The 18,880-nt window shown below is 59.8% G+C and overlaps 2 protein-coding genes across 2 annotated transcripts; one reads left to right on the top strand and one right to left on the bottom strand.

Moving 5' to 3' along the window:
• Positions 1-566: 566 nt before the first annotated feature.
• UTP14A (UTP14A small subunit processome component) lies at positions 567-6,581 on the bottom strand. The gene is made up of 14 exons (XM_033072708.2): positions 5,880-6,581; positions 5,573-5,637; positions 5,316-5,380; positions 5,061-5,203; positions 4,802-4,957; positions 4,212-4,331; positions 3,989-4,083; positions 3,776-3,899; positions 3,615-3,692; positions 2,829-3,180; positions 2,259-2,677; positions 1,892-2,079; positions 1,726-1,825; positions 567-1,389 (listed from the first exon to the last, which is right to left on the bottom strand). Exons 1-14 carry the CDS (start codon positions 6,228-6,230, stop codon positions 1,048-1,050), a joined length of 2,598 nt encoding a protein of 865 aa, XP_032928599.1. The 5' UTR covers positions 6,231-6,581; the 3' UTR covers positions 567-1,047.
• A 1,182-nt stretch (positions 6,582-7,763) lies between these two features.
• On the top strand, positions 7,764-17,844 carry ZDHHC9 (zinc finger DHHC-type palmitoyltransferase 9). Its single transcript, XM_033072485.2, has 9 exons — positions 7,764-8,090; positions 14,125-14,285; positions 14,843-15,001; positions 15,812-15,949; positions 16,084-16,132; positions 16,376-16,478; positions 16,612-16,715; positions 16,815-16,980; positions 17,649-17,844. Exons 1-9 carry the CDS (start codon positions 7,924-7,926, stop codon positions 17,751-17,753), a joined length of 1,152 nt encoding a protein of 383 aa, XP_032928376.1. The 5' UTR covers positions 7,764-7,923; the 3' UTR covers positions 17,754-17,844.
• The last annotated feature ends 1,036 nt before the right edge of the window (positions 17,845-18,880 follow it).

Below are 18,880 nucleotides of genomic sequence, written 5' to 3'. Positions count from 1 at the left end.
GGGTCCCCAGAAAAGCTGGGACACCGAGGGCCCCCAGCCCCAGGTCAGCCCCCAGGGAGAGGCAGCACCCGGAGCCATGCGGCGGTCACGGAACACCCCCGGTCAGACGGGGGTGTCCATACCCCGGCCCCACAGAACGACCCCCGGTTCCTGCTCTGACCCGGCTGCAAGGGACACGGGCAGCCCTGCCTGAGGACAAGCCGTGCCGGGGGCGGGCTGCGATGCCAAGGTGGGAGGAGGCGTCCTTGACACGAGGGACACATTTCCTGGGATCAGCAGCAGCTCCAGCTCCTGCGCTGGAGCCGGGAAGTGTTTCTCCAACTGGCGCTAAGCACAGCCCACGATGTAAGTGGGGGGAGAGGCCTGAAGGGATCCCTGCCCAGTCCCTAAGGCTCGGGCGCATTCTTCCACTTGTGCCGGATGCTCCAACAAACCCCTGAGAGGAATTTCACTGTCACACTCCGAGGGGTGGCTGGGCACAGAGAACCGGGTTGGAGGTCGGCAGCAGGAGTGGGGGCTGCCAGCTCCCAGCAAGTGCAGAGCAGCAGCAGCACCTGACAGAGCCATTTCCAGGTGACCAGCTTTATTAGGACTGAGCAGCTACTTTAGGAGTGCAGGTGGACCTCAGAAACACCCCCAAGACCAGGCTCAGCATGACAAAGTGGGGAGAAAGCCCCTTTGGCCAAGATTTTAAAATCTATATAGGTAGAAAAATGGGGATATACAAGACAAAGGCAAAGGACAGGATGTTGGCAGCTATTCCAATCTCTCACCATGCTCCCAGGTGTATCCCACTATGAGCTCTCGACCAAGCTTTCACTTTCAACTCAGCCAAAGCACTCAACCCTGCATGGACCTCAAGGACAGGATGGAGGGCACCGGCCCAACCTAACCCTGGACACTGCCAAGGCAGCCATGCAGACAGCAAGGAAGGGCAGCCCTGGGTTTTATTGCAGAGAAAGAGGTAGAAGGAACTGGACAGAACCAGGAGCTGCTCCTGGTTCCTCCACTTGCTCCAGTTCGAGACCGCAGGCTACAGACACAGAGCTACCTCGCTCTGCGGTGCTGGGGCTGCGCCTTCCCTCCTGCAGCCTTCCCCTCCACAGCCTTCCCTTTGGGCACAGCCTTCCCCTTGGGCACAGCCTTCCCCCTGAGGACAGCCTTCCTCCCGGGCATGGCCTCCCCCCCGAGCCTGGCCCCGCTGCCGGGGGCTGTGTCGGGGACATCCTCAGCCGAGATGGGCTGGATGATGTGGCCAGTGCGGGTGATGACTCGAGGGGCTGTGAGCTTCTGGAAGGCGCGCTGAGTATTCCACGTGGAGCCCACGGGCGTCCGCATGCTCTGCTCGAACTGCTGGTGCTGCTCAAATGGGAAGGGCAGCTCGCTGACCTGTGGGGACACCGCAGGGGTAATGGCCCCGAGCCACCCAGCCCAGCTTTTCCAGCCCATCCTGCCCCCAATGCCACTGCTGCCCACTTGCCCAGGACCCACTCACACTCTGCTTCCCCTTCTGCTGCCAGCAGAGCCCAAGAAGGCTGGAACAATCACGACCAAGGGAGCAGCCCTGTACATCCCTCCCCCTTAACTTCTGAGCTTTTTAAGCTGGAAGCCAAGTACTGAGCAGGGATTACAGGCAGGGATTGTGGACGTTTTGGGAAGGGATCACAGGAATGCTCCAGGCTTGCCCAGGTGCTGGAGCTCCCATGGAGACCAGGGGTGCCCCACCTGATGTGCTGCCGCGTGGATGTTGCGCTTCTCGCTCAGGATGACGTGGGGCAGGTGCCGGTCCTTCCGCGGAGGTGCTGGCGGTGGCTTGATCAGGAACCTGTGGGCAGTAAAGGGTCAGGGCTGGCACGGGGCTGGGTGCATCCCTGAGCTCTCCCCCACTCACCTCTTGATCTTCCTGGTGCTGGGTTTGAGCCCCGTGCCGCCCCACTCGCCCCAGCCTGGCAGCACCAGGTTCACCGGCCGTGGCTTCGCCGCCTCCTCTGCCTTGCGCTTCTCCCGGCGGAAGTCGGCGACCACATCATCCCCAGCAAAGGCCTCCGTGATCATGCCACGCTGCTCCATGCCACCCTCCTGCACAGGGACGAGGCACAGTGGGTTATGGCTTATTGGGAGAGACTGGTACAAATTGGGAGGCACGGGGAGACGGTTTGTGGGTACTAGAGAGAGTGGGAAGGGGGTAAAAGTTACTGGGCATTACTAGATGGGTGTTTGGGGTACTGGAGAGCACAGGGGAGGCCTGTCCTGCTCACCTCCTCCTCCAGCACCACAGGCAGGCTGGGGCAGTCCATCTCCTGGGGTTTGCCATCCAGCACGGCCTCCAGGCTGATCATTTTCCTCTTAGTTGTTGTTTTCTTGGTATGTCTGTCCCCAGCCCTGCCTGCCTCCTGCTGCTGTGCTTGCTTCCCTGCTCTCGGGGCTACCAGCTTCTCCTGCTCTTCCACAAACTCCTCCTTGGCCAGATTCTCCATATCCTCCATGGTCTGCACATGGTGCAGCTGCTCTGAGAGCAGGAGCTGCTCCTGGGCCTGAGGGGGCAACTCCAGTCCTGCGCTCACCAGCTCCTCAGCACAGACTGAGGGTACTGGGCTGTCCCCCAGCTCCTCAGAACAGGCTGGGGGGACTGGGCTGTCCCTGGGCTGCTCAGCACCAGGCTCAGTCTCATCAGCACCTACATGTTGAGGGTACAAATGGTCACTCCACAGGGCATAGAGTAAGGACAGCTGTGCGAAACCAGCCAAAAACTGTCCTCAGATCCCCCTTCCTTTGTCCAGTCCCCCAGCACTGCCAGCCCACCCAGCTCAGGGCCTCCAGCTCCTCACCATGCTCCTCACTGTGCCCCTGGAGGATCCCTGTCCGCTCTCGTCGCTTCTGCTCGAAGTCTTGCAGCAGAGCTTCTTCCTCTGACAGCTCCTCCTCCTCCATCTCATCCTTGTTCTCCACAGCATCAGGCACTGTGTCATCTCTTGGACCCTCCTGTGCCTCAGGCTCCGTGGCTGGGCCATTGGGCTTGCCCAGCATCCAGGGATTAGCTGCGCTGGCCCCGGTGGGCACGGGCAAGGCCGGGGTGTCCCCCTCGGGTAGCTCACAGGGCTCCTCCTCGGGCGGCTCCACCCGCACCTTCTGCATCAGCTCCTTGTTCCTGGCCAGCTGCTCCTGCATGGCCTTGCGGGCCTGGGGGGCACCGAGAGGCTCGAACACAGGGCACAGACAACACTGCCAACCTTCCCTGCCCACCTCAGCCTCCCCCCATGCCCCAAGCAGCGCTGAGCACCCTGTCATGGCATTCCAGTGAATAAATGGGTTATAAAAGATAGAGAGCCTTTATAGTGTGGCTTAGAGGGGCAGGGCAAGGGGGAAGGCTGCACACCAACAGAAGGCAGGGATAGATGGGACACTGGGAAGAAATTCTTCTTTGGGAGGGTGGGGAGGCCCTGGCAGAGATTGCCCAGAGAAGCTGCCCCATCCCTGGAAATGTTCAAGGCCAGGTTGACTGGGGCTAGGAGCAATTTGGTCTAATGGAAAGTGCCTGTGCTCATGACAGGGGGGTGGAATTGGATGAGCCTTAAGGTCCCTACCCACCAAACACTTCTGGGGCACCATCTCACCTCGAGGTCATACTTAGCCATAATGGCCCTGGATCTGGCCCATTTTCCCTTGCTCTGGTGCTTCAGGCTCATCCGCTCCTGGGGGAAGAGAAGCATCACACACAGAGCTCCCCAAGGAGCAGGGCCCTCCCGAGGGGTGGGCAGAGGTGCCAAGGCAGCACCTGCATCCTGAGCTGCTCCAGCTCCTCCAGCCGTGCCAAGGCGGCTGCAGGGTCTGATTTGTGCAGCTGCTCAAACTCCTTCAGGGCCTGGCGCCTCCGGCTCTTCTTCAGCATGCGGTGGTACCTGGGGCAGAGTGGGGCTCAGGGGCTGGCCAGGCCATGGGCGAGGCAGGGCCAGCCCTCCCAGCATGCCCAACACGGGTCCAGCCTCACTTCTTGCTCTTGATCCGCTTCGCTCGCCGAGCCTTGGCCTCGTAGTAGGACTGAACTGCCCGAGCCTTCTGCAGCTCTGCCCGCCGGTGCCGTGCCTGCCAGGGAGCACCAGGAGCAAGGGGTGAGCGATGGGGAGCATGGGGTGAGCCCCAGGGGCACAAGGCGAGGGATGGGGCTAAGGAAGAGGCCCTCAGAGCCAGGGCCCAGTGGGGTGAAGCCTCACCTCCTCCAAGCTCATGGCCTGCACTGAGGCCATCTCCTCTGCTGTCAGCAGCGGGTCTGTGATGGGCTGCTGTGTCTTGTGGAGCAAGCCAAAGATCTCCTGCTCCAGTGGAGTTCGGGCCTGTTGGGACAGTAGACACGCCAAGAGGATGAGGAGAACTGCAAGGGCCAGTGCTCCCCTGGATGTCCCCATCCCTTCTCACTGCTCCCAAGAGAAGTGACCCAATCACATCCCACATTTGTAAGGAATGTTTCCAGGTATGCAGGATTTGGGAAACCAGTCCCCTCTGTCTCAGCATTTGTGGCCGAGGGACACTGCCACATGCCTGTCCCTGAGAGGCTACAAGGAGGAGAGGGGACAGAGCCAGCTTCAAACCCTCTGATCACACCTTACCTAGCTTGTCCCAGATGAAATTTACTCCTACTCTGTGTGAGGAACACAGACTGCCCTTCTGACCTTCCCCAGCTCAGTGGGCACCTGCCCAGTGCCAGCCCCACCTCCACCACTGCCCCCAGCACAGCCAGGAGACATGGACCTGCCCCAACTGACCCCCAGAGGCCACCCCAGCTGTGTGACCCGCCCTGTGCCACCTTCCACGCCGAGGTAGCCCTCTCCAGAGGGGTGACGGTGGCGATGTCCTGCCGCAGGGGGAACACCAGCTGCTCTGCACGCCGGTTCTGCAGGACCACCTGCTGCCATTTCCCCACGTCCTTCGAGGTGGTGACATAGGCAGCCTCCCTCACCACCTGCAGGGGAACAGAATGGGCAGAGAAAGGCGATGCTGGCATCAGGGAGGGGCACGACGGCCCTGGGGGCTTGGCTCAGACTCCCCTGTCTCCCTGCACTCACCCTCTTGGCCTCCTCTTTGCTCAGAGGCAGCTCCACCGCTGCCTTCCGCTTCACTCTGGCCAGCTCCTTCCTCACACTGCCCAGTGTGGATTTGGGATGGATGGGCTGCAGCAGCTCCGACAGCACCAGCTTTTCCCCAGCACCTGTGCACAGGTGTGGCACTGCCAGGTGAGGGAGCTGTCCCTGCCCTCACAGTGGCTCTCGGTGGGCAGTGCTGTCCCAGATCCCCGAGCCCTGCCCGGCTCCCTGCCTCACCTTTGCAAGTGACATTGAACTCGGACACCTGCCCGCTGGCCTCCGAGCGCTCCGCCAGCTTCCGCCTGCGAGAGAGGGACAGAAAACAACCCTAAATGTTCCTCGTGTCCCCCGGGTGCTCTGCAGGGTTTGGGGCCGGTGCCGAGGGCAGGGGTCGAGAACCGCCCCACCTGCCCCCTTCCTGTGCAGCATCTCGCGGCACAGCTGCTGCAGGACCGCCGGCGCCGAGCCGCGGGATGCCCGTATCCCCCACTCACCGTTTCCGTCCAGACAAGGCGCTGATCGCCTCCAGGAGCTGCCGGTGCCGCCGCTCGCCATCCTCCTGCCACACAGCACACGCGGTCACAGACCCAACCCGGCACAGTGCGGCCGCGGCGGTGGCCCCAGCGCCCGCACCCACGTGCTCCCGGAGTCCCCACGGCACCGCCCGGCCGGTCCCGACATCCCCGGCCAGGCCACGCCGTCCTCCGCTGCGCCCACCCCGGCCAGGAGAGCGCCTGAAGCCCCGAAAACAGTGGTGGGGGCCGCCTGGAGAGCCCGTCGCGTTCTTTCGTCCCCGCTCACCCCCTCCTCGCTCTCGCTGCCGCTCCCGGCCGCCGCCGCTGCCAGGTCCTCCTCCTCCGCCATGGCCCCGCACGCCGGTACTGCCGCAAAGCGCCACCGAGTGTCGCGCCGAGCCCTCGCGCCCTGCCGCAAAGCGCGCTCCTGTGACGTCCGGGTTGCATGACAGCGGGTCCGCCGGCGGGGCGGGAGAACCGGTGGGGACCGAGGGGGACCCGGGAGGGACCGGGGCACGGACACCACCGTCCCAGCCTCGGACGGGGTCCCCGGGGACTCCGGGACAGCTCTGGCCCTCCGGGGGCGCCTCAGGTTCGCCGGGCAGGGAGCCGGCGGTGCCACCACGGCCCAGAGCATCTCTGCGGGTCTGCGCTCCGCCCGTGACCCTCGTGGGTCCCCCAGCCACGGGGATTCCGGGATTCGCTGTTTCCCCTGGGACGCGCCAATGCCGCGGGCTCGGGGACGGAGCTGCCACACCTACGGCTCCTCCCGCCCAGCGCCGGGGAGCGTTTCTGGGGTTGATGGGGTCCGGAAGCTCGTGTGAGCAAATACACGGAGCTCTCAGCTGCGGAGGGGTGCCAGTGTCTGTCCCCACAACCGCAGCATCCGTGCTCGCCCGCTCTGTCGTTCTCCCCCTCGGTGCCGGGCTGGGCGCACGGGGGGCTCGCGGCAGGGCCCTGCCGGAGGGAAGGGGACCACGAGCGGTTCCCCGTCTGCTCGTGTCTCCAGAGCAACAACCGCGGGAAAAGTTCGGTTCGGGTTCGACGCTCCGGGCCCTACCCTTGCCGGCAGCCACGTGCGCAGCGGGAGCGCGGTGTGTGGGACTGCCGGGGGCGGGATGCCCCGAGGTGGGGCGCCAGGGATGGATGGGGTGCCAGGGGGTGGCAGGATGTCCTGCGGGACTCTCTGGGTCTGGGTGTGCAAAAACATGTGAAAACTACTGTGCGAAAAGTGGCAATGTGCGGATGGGGTGGGAGGGGCGGGGAACCCACGACGGGAGCATCCCGCGCGCTGGTGCTCGGCAGCCCGGTTCTTGTGGGCACCCGATGCGAGAAAACAAAAAAGAGGAACAGAGGGCGGCGCTGCACCGGGAGGTCTGGCGGAAGCCGCCGGCGTGCGGCCGGGCCGAGCCGAGCCAAACCGGGGCTACAGCCCCCGCCCCGCCGGAGCCCCCTCGGGCCCGCCGCACCGCCCCCGCCACGTGCCGGGGCCCGCCCCCGCCCCGCCGTCCCTTGTCCGCACCGGGGCGGGGCCAAGCCGCGGAGTGGCAGAGCGGACGATCAATGGACCAGCGAGAAGCGGCGGGGAGGGAGGAGTCGCCGCGAAGTGACAGCGCTGATGACCAATGGAGCAGCGAGAAGCGGCGGGGTGGGAGGAGCTTCTGCGGAATGACAGTGCACGGGCCCAATGGGAAGGCGGGGAGCGGTGGGGCGGGGCAGAGGGCGCGGCAGGGCCAATGGCCGCGGCGGCCCCGCCCCGTTGGGGCGCGGGGCGTGGCGACCCCTCCCGGCGCGGAGGGAGCGACCGGCGCGGCCCGAGCGGCACCGGCACCGGGTGAGCGACGGCGTCAGGCCCCTCCCGTTCCCTCCCCTCCCTTTCTGTCCTCTCCCGTCACCTCTCTAACCCTTCCCTTCCACTCTCTCCCCGCCGGATCCCCGCACGCCCGCAGGGCCGGGGCCGCCCTGCCCCGCCCCGTGTTGCCCGGTCCTGCCGCATCCCCTCCCGGTGCGAAGCTGCCCCGCCGCCCCCTCCAACCCAACCCAGGGTTTTCCTGGCCGCGCCCCGCGCCCCTTCCCCGGTGGATTCCCACGGTAACGCCCCTCCCGGGCGCGGAGTTTCCATGGCGACGGCGGCCGCCGCCCCCCGCGCCGGTGCCGCCGTCCCGGTGCTGAGCGAGCGCTCTCCCCGTTCCCTCTCCCGCAGCCGCCGGCCCAGCCCAGCCCAGCGCGGCCCCGCGGGGCCCCTATGATGCCGGGCGCGCGGGCAGCGGAGCAGCAGCAGCAGCGCCCCAGCGTGCGGCGGCCGCTGCCGCCCCAGTGACGGCCCCGCCATGTCGGTGATGGTGGCGAGGAAGAAGGTGGTTCGGAAATGGGAGAAGCTGCCGGGTAGGAACACCTTCTGCTGCGACGGCCGTATCATGATGGCTCGGCAGAAGGGCATCTTCTACCTGACACTCTTCCTCATCCTCGGCACCTGCGCCCTCTTCTTCGCCTTCGAGTGAGTTCCCCGGGGGAACGGAGATGGGGATGGGCCCGTGTGCCCGGGGCCCTCGGGAGAGGGACGGGAGCCTGCTACGGTGCAGCCTGACTGAGCGTGGCTCTTCCTGTCCAGATCTGCTTCCTCACCCTCAGCAGACCGAGCCTGGAGGTTTTGGGGTGGATGGGCCCCGCCAGAGCCCTGCCAGAGGGTCACACTGGCCCTGCTTCCCCGTGGGTCACCTTCTGTCTGGGACTTGGCAGTCCCTGATCCCAAGCGTTCCTGGCTCCATGACAGCTGGTGTGCAAGGGCACTGCTGCTGCAGCCCTGGGGCCTACCCTGTGTCCCTGCCCTGCCCATGGGGGGACGTTCAGCCTCCAGATCAGTCCCACCAGGGAGGGACCCCAGCTGGGGCATTAATGAGGAGTGGGCTTGGGGGTCCTGCCAGTCTGACCTACTCCCAGCCCCAGGCTGCACTGCAGCTGGAGCTGTGCTGCTGTTTGGGAAGGATCCCACCACTCCTTACATTTACTCGGCAGCCTAAAGACCTTCAACCAAAACCTTTGATCTTGCTGATAAAGAGGGATCTGCCCCCTCCCCTCAGCTCTGGGAGCTGGGCTGGGCAGTTGGGCTGGCCTCAGACTAATCCTAAAATCAAAAAACAAGCAAAAAGGGAAAAGCCTATGTTTGCCTGCACTGATGTTGTGGGAGGGTGCAGGACACCTCGGTTGCCTGGCTAGAGGATGAGCTTGGGTCAGCTAAACAACTGCAAAACTTCCCTTCCTCGGTCTCCATGGGCGTGTTTGTGTTCTGGGGCAGCAGAAGGGCTGAAACAGTGTTGGGTAACACAAAAGCTTACAAAGAAGAATGAGTGGAAGGAGCTGCTCGCTGGCTACGCCCTGGCTATTCCTGCAGTTCCAAAAAGCCCTCCGCTCAGATGCTGTCCTCCTCAACATCATTCCTAAGCCATGGAACTTGTTTCCACATTCCCTAGCATAGCGTGTCTCTCCCTGGTTCCTTGCCCAAATCATCCCTGTCTCAGTCTGAATTACGAGGTACCAAGTGACACCACTCTTGGTTTGAATTTTGGGGTTTTTTCTGTCTGAAAAATGGGGCTGAGCCTTCCTGCCTTACCGGAAGAACTAATAAGTGTTGCTGCTCCAGAAATGCTTATTGTTGCACCAGAAACACTGATTTGAGGGATAATTGCTCTGGCTCCCTGTGGATCCTGTCCGTAGCAGGAGAGTGAACCACATCCCGCTATGCAGAGTGAGCCAAGGCTGTTTTCCAGACTTGGGCTGTGGTTAGTCAGGAACGCGTCTGGAGATTCCCTGGGAAGCCCCTTTCCATGCTCTGGCAGGCAGAGGCCTATGGAGGGGTGGCTTGCACCAAGACATCCAGGCTGTGCCTAGACCTGGAGGGTGGGCTCTGAAGGGAGAATGCTGCTGGGAACAGATCACCTCTGAATTTTGGGTAAATCATCCAAGGGACATAGGGAGTGCAGAACACCTCAGTGTTTTTATGTTTGGAAGAGAGGGGGTTGTTTTGAACTTGTTTGGGGATCTTTGAATTTGGGGTAGGGATGCAATGTTGCCTTCCCAGCTGGAAACACTCCCCAGTGTCTCTGTTTCACAGATCGGGCTGAGATAAGCAGCTTGGCTGCTCAGGAGCCCTGCCTGCCCTGCATGTGTAGGGAGCTTTGGGTGAGGATCTCAGCCTTGATCTTGCACTGTGTTTGTCTCAGTGTTTGGCCGATTCTTTAGCGTTTGCATGGAAATTCCCGGTTTCCCGTTGAAGTAGGTGTGTGGGTTGGGAGCGGTGGGTGAAGGAGCCTTTCCCTCGCTGCCGGTCACTGTGGGCTGCCTGTGCCGTGCTGCCTGTGCCGGGCTGGATCCATTCAGCTGAATCACTTGCGCAGTCACACCTTGTCTGAGCAGGGCTCCGGGGTGCCAGGAGCCAGGATCTGCCTGGCTGCTCACCCTGCACCGGGCTGGGCTTCCTCTCCAGTGACAGCCGGGGCCGGTGGGGCACCCAGGGAACCCAGGGCAGGGGATAAGCCATCGCCGGTCCTTCCCAGCCTCATGGCCACGGCAGCGCTGCTGCTGCTGCTGGCTTTTTGCTCCGAATGTCTCCGGTGCTGCCAGCTGCTCCGTGGTGGCCACAGGCGAGCGGGCTGGGCCAGCTCAGCCCGGGGGTGGGAGTCTGTGTGTGCTGAGCCCCCAAACCGCAGCGCTGTGTGCTGCCACTGGGGAGATCTCTCCATCCAGCAGCAAGCAGGAGCCAGAGGCTGGCAGGACTCGGTGCTGTACCTGAGACCTGACTCCTCCTTCCTGGATAAGGCAGAGGACCGAGCTGTGCTGGCTCCCGGGAAGGGCTCTGCGACGACCAGAGTCCTCTGCCCAAGGGCACCTCTCTCTCCACTCAGCTCCCACTGCCTGGGGCTGTTCCCTGCACAGTCCCAGACCTGTGTTTAACTGGGTCTGCTCCCTAACACGTCCCATAAAATACAGTTTCACATCCTCTTGGCATTATTTCAGGCTCCTAATGGTATTTCAGGCCTGTGGTTGAGCACTTAGCTGCTGTCTGCTTGAGGTGTTCCAGCATGAGGAGAAGACCAGATAAAGCACTTATAAAAAACATCCCTTTAGGAGCTGGGATGATGGGATGGATGGGATGCAGTGTCTGCTCTCAGGCTGGGAGTTCGCTTTGCAGTTCCTGGCTCTCCTGAAGTGAGTTCCATGTGTGGCTGAAGGGAATGGGATTTCTTTTGTCTCTGACTTCTCAGCACAAAACTTGAGGGTTGTAAATGTTAGGGGCATGATAACACCAGCAAAACCAGTTCCTCGTGGGAAGGGGCTGCTCTTGGATCTTCCATTGCCCAGGCATGTCTGTCACTTTGTTTTTCCTACTTTCTAACTTTGTAGAGGTGAAAATGTCTTTGTTTTCTGATGAGTTGAAAACACCTACACTGCCCCTTGTGTGACTTTGGTTTTGATTTCCAAAGCCCAGAGATCCAAGACTTGGAGAGGCCTCTGAGCTGGCATTACCTCTGGTTAGATTGGTGTCAGGCATGGTCAGAACTTACATGTGGGTTAATTGGTGCTTTTCAATTATTGTAATTTCTCTCAATAGAAATTAACTTTTCAGTGTTCAGAGTTCAGCTTGTTTTCAGCTGTAGCTGAGGAAGGTTGAACAGGTGATTTGCAGGTGTCACATGGGTGAGTGATACTGAGGAGCTTGTGCTGAGCCCTGCTGGGGCCTGCCTGGGAGATGTGCTGCCTTGTGGCTGCAGTCCCTGTCACCAGGGCTGGCATGGTGGCTTTCCCCTTCCTCCAGAGCTTTGCTCAATGTGCTGATTACAACAGACCTTCCCAAGTGAGTGCAGAATAACCAGCCAAGCACCCTAACTCATGACACCTCCCAGCTGCTTCTTCTCCTGCTCCCCATTCCAATGGTCTCTTTGTTCAGCCTTCCTGCCCCAGCCCACCCCACTGTGATGATGAGTTGTGATAGTGCTGTTATTGTCTGCCTTTTGGTGACAAAATGCTCCAGAGCACAGATATGGTGCTGGGAGCGGGAAAGCAGCATCCTCACATGCCAACAGAGCATCTCTGTTGGCTCTGGGCTCTCCCAGACAAAAGATCTTTAAATGTCTGTTCCTGAGCAGTGAAATTGTCTTAGGGACAAGGCATAGACTGAAGATTCCCCAGTGCTGATGAGTACCTGAGTGCCAGTCAGGACTGTGTGGCTGCTTTCCCTGCCATGGAGATGTTCCCTGAAGTCATCTGCAGAGTGAGGCCCCCTCAGCTCAGTGGAGGGTGGGAGGCACAACCAGGTACCATGCTGGGCTCCACGCTGGGCCTGGTGATGCAGTTTCACCTGGTGGGAGCTCCTCTGGCTCTCACCTCTGCCCTCACCTGCAAGGGGCCACAGAAGCCAGCCCAGCCAAGGGAGACTAAGCCAGGCCTGTGTGGAAGCAGGAGGGCCATGGCTCAGCTTTAACACAGCTCATGGATCCACATTTAAACCCACAAGACGTTCATGTTGTCACAGCGGCTCCAAAAGCTGTCATATCAGCTGGACAAGGGTCAGGCTGCAGCCCTTTGGGGCAGACAGTGTCCAGCTTTTCAAGGAATAATCACAGAATCATTTGGGGTGGAAAAGACCCCCAAGACCATCAAGTTAGCCTGACTGGTCACCACTGTGTCAGCCAGTCCAGAGCACTGAATGTCATATCCAGGTGTTCCTTGTACACCTCCAGGGGTGGGGACTCCAGACCTCTCTGGGCAGCCCCTGCCAAAGCCTGACCAGTCTTTCCATCCTGCTGATGTCCAACCTGAACCTCCCCTGGCACAGCTTGAGGTTGTGTCCTCTTGTCCTGTCACTGACTGCCTGGGAGAACAGGCTGACCTGCACCTAAATCCATGTTCCATGTTCCTAACCCCATATTTCTACCCCAAATGCACTCCAAGGTTTTTGTTTACTTGCTGACTGACTCACAGCTGTCCCTGGACTTTCCCCTTGCAAAGGGAATGCAAAGTTATCTTGGGCTGCCTGAAGACGATAAGCTCGGCCCTCCAGTTCTTCGTCTATGGGCAGGGCTGGGCACAGAGATGTTTTGGGGAACAGCAGAGTGTGAAATTAAGAATGTTGGTTTGGGGGCCCTGTGTGTGGCTGTGGGCTGCTGGTGTTGCAACTGTGACTGAAGTGTGCTGTAGCTTCAGTGTGCAGCCCTTCTGTCCCTGTCACACATGGGGGACAGCGCTGGAGTCAGGCACTGGCCCAGGAAATGTTCCTGCAGTGGGCCTGCGGAGCCTGGTGCTGCCAGCTGGAGCTGGAAACTGCATTCTGTTTGGGGAATCTGTGGTGGGAATGCCATCCAGAATTAAATAGTGCTGTGGAGGTCATGGAAATGGCCTTGCTTCAGATGGCAGCCCGCCCAGGGAGGATAATCCCTGGCCCCTCACCGCAGTAGCCTGATGCTCCCATGGAGAGTGAAACAGCAGGAGTCTGGGCTGGATCCACCCCCAGCAGCAGGGATAAGGGGCGCATCCTAGAAAGCCAGGTGCCTGAAAGCCTGGGTGCCCAGCTGCACCAGGAGGCTGGGGAAGGGATGTGTGCAAGGAGACATGGCACAAGGGGTGGGATTTAGGTGGGGTTTCCCTTAAACCATAGCAGAACTCCGTAGGAACTTCACCCCAACATCAGTAGGGTTTTCTGAAGGAATCAGGGTAACATACGTTTTTTTTTCAGCCCGGTATGTCTCTAAACTGCGACTTCTGCCCACATGGCTAGGGCATGGAGACGTGGCTGTGGGTGTCCAGGAGCAGCAAGGCCATGGTGAGATGAGTCCCATGCTCCCTTTGCCTCTCCTCCATCAGTGGGATCAGCACCATAAACTCCTCTCTGGGCCTTGCTGCATTTGTAGAGCAAATAAACCTTGTTCCCTTTTGAGCTGAGGGAGTCTTGAAGCAGGAGCCTTTCTGCTTTATTTGGAGCAGTCTCGTTCATTGCCTCAGGAAAGCCAAAGGAAGCCAGATGTCTTGTTGCATGGGAATGTTGCACTTTCACAGGAATCCATTCCTAAGAAGCACAGGATGCACTTAATCCTAATAATTTCTGCAATGCTGGAAGCTCCTGCTCTTTAGGGGTTAGCCAGAGATTCCCACCATCCCCACCGGCTTCCATGCCTTCCAGGAATGGGGTCCTTGACTAGGCCTTGGGTGCTTCTCCCAGTGGTCTGGCCCATCTCTTGGCAGCAGGAATGGTCTCTCCATTGAACAAGGTCTCTCCAGCTGCCTGTTTGTGTTTCTGGCATTGCTTAAAACAGGAGCTGAAAACAGCAAATGCTGGGAAGTATCTGTGCCTAGCTGGTGGAGAACATGGAGATGCTGTGATGGTGCCTGGTTGTTGGAGCTGCCCCAGGAGTGTTCCCCTGTGGTGGTAGGATCAGAAGGATGTACTGAACAGCTTCTGTGCTCCAGATCTGAGCAGTGCCCTGGCTGTGATGCTGTGCCAGGCGCTGAGGCTCTGACTCACGGCTCTGTGCCCGCAGGTGCCGGTACCTGGCTGTGCAGCTGTCCCCGGCCATCCCCGTGTTTGCAGCCGTTCTCTTCCTGTTCGCCATGGCCACGCTGCTGCGGACGAGCTTCAGTGACCCCGGTGTGATCCCCAGGGCCCTGCCCGATGAGGCAGCCTTCATTGAGATGGAGATCGGTGAGTGTGCAGCAGCTGGGCTGGTGAGGGCTGGAAAAGCCTCTCTGTTCATGGCATATTTCTAGGCTACAGTCCCTGCAGAGCTTATCTTCCTGGCTGGACCTCCAAAAGTGAGGATTGCCCCAATCTGCTGGCTCACTGTACTTGGCCCAGTCTCAGGAAGGCAGCATGATGTACCTGCATTCCACTCTGGGAGCTGTTTTCACCTGCTGCTTTCTCTCCCATAGCTGTGCACATACAAACTCAGTTTGCTTTTGAGAAGGGATGCAGAAAGCTTGGAGTGGTCCCCTTGATCCTTCAGGGAGAGAGGAGGTTTGGTGGATGCAGGTGATAACACCCAGCCCACGCTCAACATGCCCATGAAAGCTCTGACATCCCTTTTCCTGCCTACAAGCTGCCAGGTTGGCTCTGGCCCGCATGAGCAGAGCTGCAGCCTCCGGCTCCAGAGCCAGCGGGCTCTGATCCCGCTGCTGGGAAAGGCAGGGAAGCCAGTTGTCCTTTGGGGCCTGTGATGTTGGTAGCAGCAGATCTGATCTGTGCCCACTTGTCTCTGGCAGAGGCCACCAATGGGACTGTGCCGCAGGGTCAGCGCCCGCCCCCGCGCATCAAGAACTTCCAAATCAACAACCAGATCGTGAAGCTCAAGTACTGCTACACGTGTAAGATCTTCCGGCCGCCCCGCGCCTCGCACTGCAGCATCTGTGACAACTGCGTGGGTGAGTGGGGCTGGGGCTGGCCCTATTCCTGTGGAGAGCCCAGGGACAGGGACAGACCCGTGCTCAGGCTTGTGCTGGGCAGTTCTGCATTGCTGGAGTGTCCAGGCTGCCTCGTCTTGTACTCGAGGAATTTGAGGTTTGCTCAGAACCTGGAGCTAGGTGGTTCCTCTTTGCCAGGACTTTGGCAATAACCAAGTCCAGCTGCTCTGTGTACATGTGCAGCCCAGTTTTGAGAGTTCCACTGGACTCTGGCCTTGCAGGACTGGAGGGTTCCAATGGAGAGTTGTGTCTCAGGTGACAGCAGCTCCTTCATAGCACAGAGATTGTGCCATTCCCTGGGGGACCCTGGTTGTTGTCCTCCTGTGTAGGTAACTGGCTCATGTTCAGCATCGCTGCTCCAGGCAAAAATCCCATCCTTTTGGACCCCTTTCCTCCTCTTCAGATTCCCAGCCTTTGTGTGTTTATGCAGTTTCTTGTACCTTCTCCTCATTATTCCAGGGTAAGAACTTGGGGACCCCCAGGGCTTCATCTAACCCATATGCTGTGGCTGTTGTACCCCAGGGAGAGAAGACACATGAGGGGTCAAGCTCAAATTCTCTGTTAATGTGCAAAATTACTCATTATAAAACAGCTTTGGACTTTCTGACCTCCTGAAAGGAGGCCAGGATATGGGGTCCTGACTGAGCAGAGGGTTGAACTTGGCAGTTTGTCAGCCTGGGGGATTTTTGAAGTTGGGAGTACAGGAGCAAGGATCTAGAGGTCGGCAGGGCCATGCCAGGGCAGTGCTGATCTTCATTGTGGCTTCCCCAGAGCGCTTCGACCATCACTGTCCCTGGGTGGGCAACTGCGTGGGGAAGAGGAACTACCGCTACTTCTACCTCTTCATCCTCTCGCTCTCCCTCCTCACCATCTACATCTTCACCTTCAACATTGTCTACGTAGCACTGAGTGAGTCTGCCTGGAGAGCTGGGAGGGAGTGGGGCTGCAGATGGTGGTGTGAAACCAGAGTGATGGAGTGGGAAAGGGAGCTGGACTCAGTGGCATGCTCCAGATGAAAAAATCTTTCTCTTTTTGTATTGCAGAATCTCTGAAGATTGGGTTTCTGAACACGTTGAAGGAAACCCCAGGGACATATCCTTCCACGGTTCCAAGGGCTTGACTTCTCTAAAGCTGGGGGTTAGTGGGAGCTGTGTTGTGGAGTAGCTGCCTAGGCCACCCTCAGTCTTTCTGAGCATTTTCCCCGGATGACAATGTGGGGAGCAGTTTCTTGGCTTTTGGCAAGAGAATAAAACAGAAATCAGTGGCTAAGAGAGGAAGAGAAGTTGGTGTTTATGGGCCTGCTCTTGGGTGTTCCCAGTCCTTAACTGTTCTCACTGTACTGGAGGTGCTCATCTGTTTCTTCACGCTGTGGTCGGTGGTGGGGCTAACTGGGTTCCACACCTTCCTGGTGGCACTGAATCAGACAACCAACGAAGACGTGAGTAGAGCCTTCCTCTTCCTCTGAGCTGTCACCGCTTCTCAGTGTGTCAAGGCTGTGCACAGCACAGGTATCTGGGGGCTGGGGCAGGGTGTACTTGCAGTAAACCTGAGCTTGTGCCCGACTATTGCAGATTAAGGGGTCCTGGACTGGGAAGAACCGCGTGCAGAATCCCTACAGCCATGGTAACATAGTGAAGAACTGCTGCGAGGTGCTCTGTGGGCCCCTGCCCCCCAGGTGAGCTCTTGGGATAGCCTTCACCTTTGTGTTGTGCTGGGAAGAGAGGTGGGATTTGGGGAGGTGTGGCTCTCTGATGGCGTGGCTGTGTCCTTGCAGTGTCCTGGACAGACGGGGCATCCTGCAGCAGGAGGAGAGCACAGCTCAGGAGGGATCGTGCCCGCGGGCACCCGGCACACAGGAGCCCCCAGCCACGCAGGGCCTTGGGCAGGCCCAGGAGGGTGCCATGAAGCAGCAGGACGGCAGCATTCCTCCCCCCAGTGCTGTGAGTGATCTTCCTGAGAGCTGGGGGGCTCTGGGAAGTGAGAGAAACCTGAGAGTGGGACTTGGACAAAATGACATGGGGGAGCCGTGTAGGAGGCTACTGCTGCAAAGCTTGTTTGCTCTGAGCCTGGAAATCAGTGTGTCTTGGTTTCCTTAGATTAGCTCAGAGGAGATTACAGCTGGCTGCAGTTTTGGAGATCAGTGCTGCCATGGGAGTACTCAGGAGCTGTTCTCCATGGAGGTTGGTGGAGCTGCATGTGAGCTGCAGGGCTGTCCCTGGGATCTCCATCCTTGGAGAAGGTTGTTGTGGTCCTGAGCAGCCTGCTCTGTGTTTGAAATTAGTCCTGCTTTAAGGACATAGTTTGACAGGAGACCTCCAGAGTGCCCTTCCCACCTAAATTCTTCCATGAACGTGGTGGGAAATGGTTTGCCTTGCTCCTGCTTGGACATGACCTGCCCTTCTCTGGTGGACACAGTTCAGACACTTCTGCTGGAGCAGTCCAGTGCTCCAGCTCTTCCTGAAGCTGCTGTTCTGCCTGTTGGGTGGCCCCTGGTTTCAGTTTCTCCTTTTCCCAAGCTCAGCTGAGACAGTAACTGAGCAGTGGGGGCTGTGTGCTAGGGCTCTGCACTGGGGCTGTCCCTGCAGGTCACTGTGTCCTCTCTCCCCAGGTCCCTGCGCCGTCCATGAGTGACACCGAGATGCCGGAGGAGAAGCAGCGAACGCCTGGGGAGCTCCCGGTGCCCTCCCTGGACGCTGGGCGAGCGGAGCACTAGCATCTGCTTGGAAGGGAGAACTTTGTTGTTTTGTCTAATCGAAGCTGGAAGTGGTAGAGGAGAGGAGAAGGGCTGGATGGCAGGCACCTGATTCCCCATGGCCATTTTGCTTTAGTCATTACTCACGGTGGTGCGGGCAGCGCTGGCCTCGCGTGGTGGCACGGGACAGCAAGCGTGGGTGGCATGTCCTGGTCACCGTGGGGCACTGCCACCACTGAGGCAGCTCTGCCTGGGGCCGGGCCTCTGGCTCTGCTGTCCTGGATGCTCCATCCCGGCGCAGGGCTGGGACTGTCCCTCTGCTGAGGAGTCCCCAGGGAAGAGGAAAGCAATGGTGGCAGCAACGTCCTCTCTCCCCTCCTCCCTCCTTCCCCTAATCCGTCGCGTTATTTTGTGGTTGGCGTGGCAAGGCTTGTCAGGAGACATTTTGGTGGCCCAAGGACCCAAACAAGAGGGAAGGAGTTCTGCTGGCAGCGGTTTTTAAATAGCTTTATTCCCCTGCTCCTTTCCATGTGATGTAACAAGGCAGCAGCTGTGAAGGGACCCTCCTTCCCACCCTGGCTTCAAGGGCAGGACAGGGCACCCAGGGTGGACTGAGCTGCAGGGCATGATCTGCCTGTGCCACTGGCTCCTGGCTGCTGCTCGGGCTGAGTTTCCTGCTGGGTGTCTGCACTGAACCCTCCCCAGCTGTGGCACAGCAGCTCTGCAGAACCTCAGCCCCGATTCTGTGTTGTGTCATTGCACCCCCGTGTCCACCCCTGGCCTTGCTCTGCTGTTCTTAGCTGTCCTAGACAGGTTTTGGGAGCCTTGGACCCTCCCAGGGTTGTGCCAGCTGTCCAGGGCTGGGCTGTGTGGTGTTGCTCACTTGTGTGTCCTCAGCAGAAGGGGAGAGGCTGGGGGGCTGGTGGGAGAGCTCCGTGCCATGGCAGGGCTCCCCTCACTCCACAGGAGCCTCACAGCTCTGGGATTCCCGCAGAGGTCCCTGGTGGAGGACAGGCCATTCCATGTCCTGGCAGCTCCCATCCCTCGGTGCTGGGCACAGTGCTGGGCACTCCCGTTCCTCCCCGCAGGGGTGTGCTGGCTGCTGGGGGTGCCCTGGCTGGCAGTGGGAAATGCCTGCTGCTCCGTGC

The sequence above is a fragment of the Catharus ustulatus genome, chromosome 14 (genome assembly GCF_009819885.2).
Source record: "Catharus ustulatus isolate bCatUst1 chromosome 14, bCatUst1.pri.v2, whole genome shotgun sequence".
Lineage (NCBI taxonomy): Eukaryota > Metazoa > Chordata > Aves > Passeriformes > Turdidae > Catharus > Catharus ustulatus.
The sequence above is the reverse complement of the archived record's forward strand: the minus strand, read 5'-3'. Positions and strand labels throughout refer to the sequence as shown.

What these genes read in the sequence shown, in the direction of transcription:
- ZDHHC9 (XM_033072485.2), top strand. Translation starts at nt 7,924, where the DNA reads ATGTCGGTGATGGTGGCGAGGAAGAAGGTGGTTCGGAAATGGGAGAAG. An exon ending in GCCCTCTTCTTCGCCTTCGA is followed by an intron (nt 8,091 to 14,124) that starts GTGAGTTCCCCG and finishes CTGTGCCCGCAG; the next exon opens with GTGCCGGTACCTGGCTGTGC. An exon ending in ATCAGACAACCAACGAAGAC is followed by an intron (nt 16,479 to 16,611) that starts GTGAGTAGAGCC and finishes CGACTATTGCAG; the next exon opens with ATTAAGGGGTCCTGGACTGG.
- UTP14A (XM_033072708.2), bottom strand. Translation starts at nt 6,230, where the DNA reads ATGCTCTGGGCCGTGGTGGCACCGCCGGCTCCCTGCCCGGCGAACCTG. An exon ending in AAGCGGATCAAGAGCAAGAA is followed by an intron (nt 3,900 to 3,988) that starts GTGAGGCTGGAC and finishes ACTCTGCCCCAG; the next exon opens with GTACCACCGCATGCTGAAGA. An exon ending in TGGCTAAGTATGACCTCGAG is followed by an intron (nt 3,181 to 3,614) that starts GTGAGATGGTGC and finishes GGTGCCCCCCAG; the next exon opens with GCCCGCAAGGCCATGCAGGA.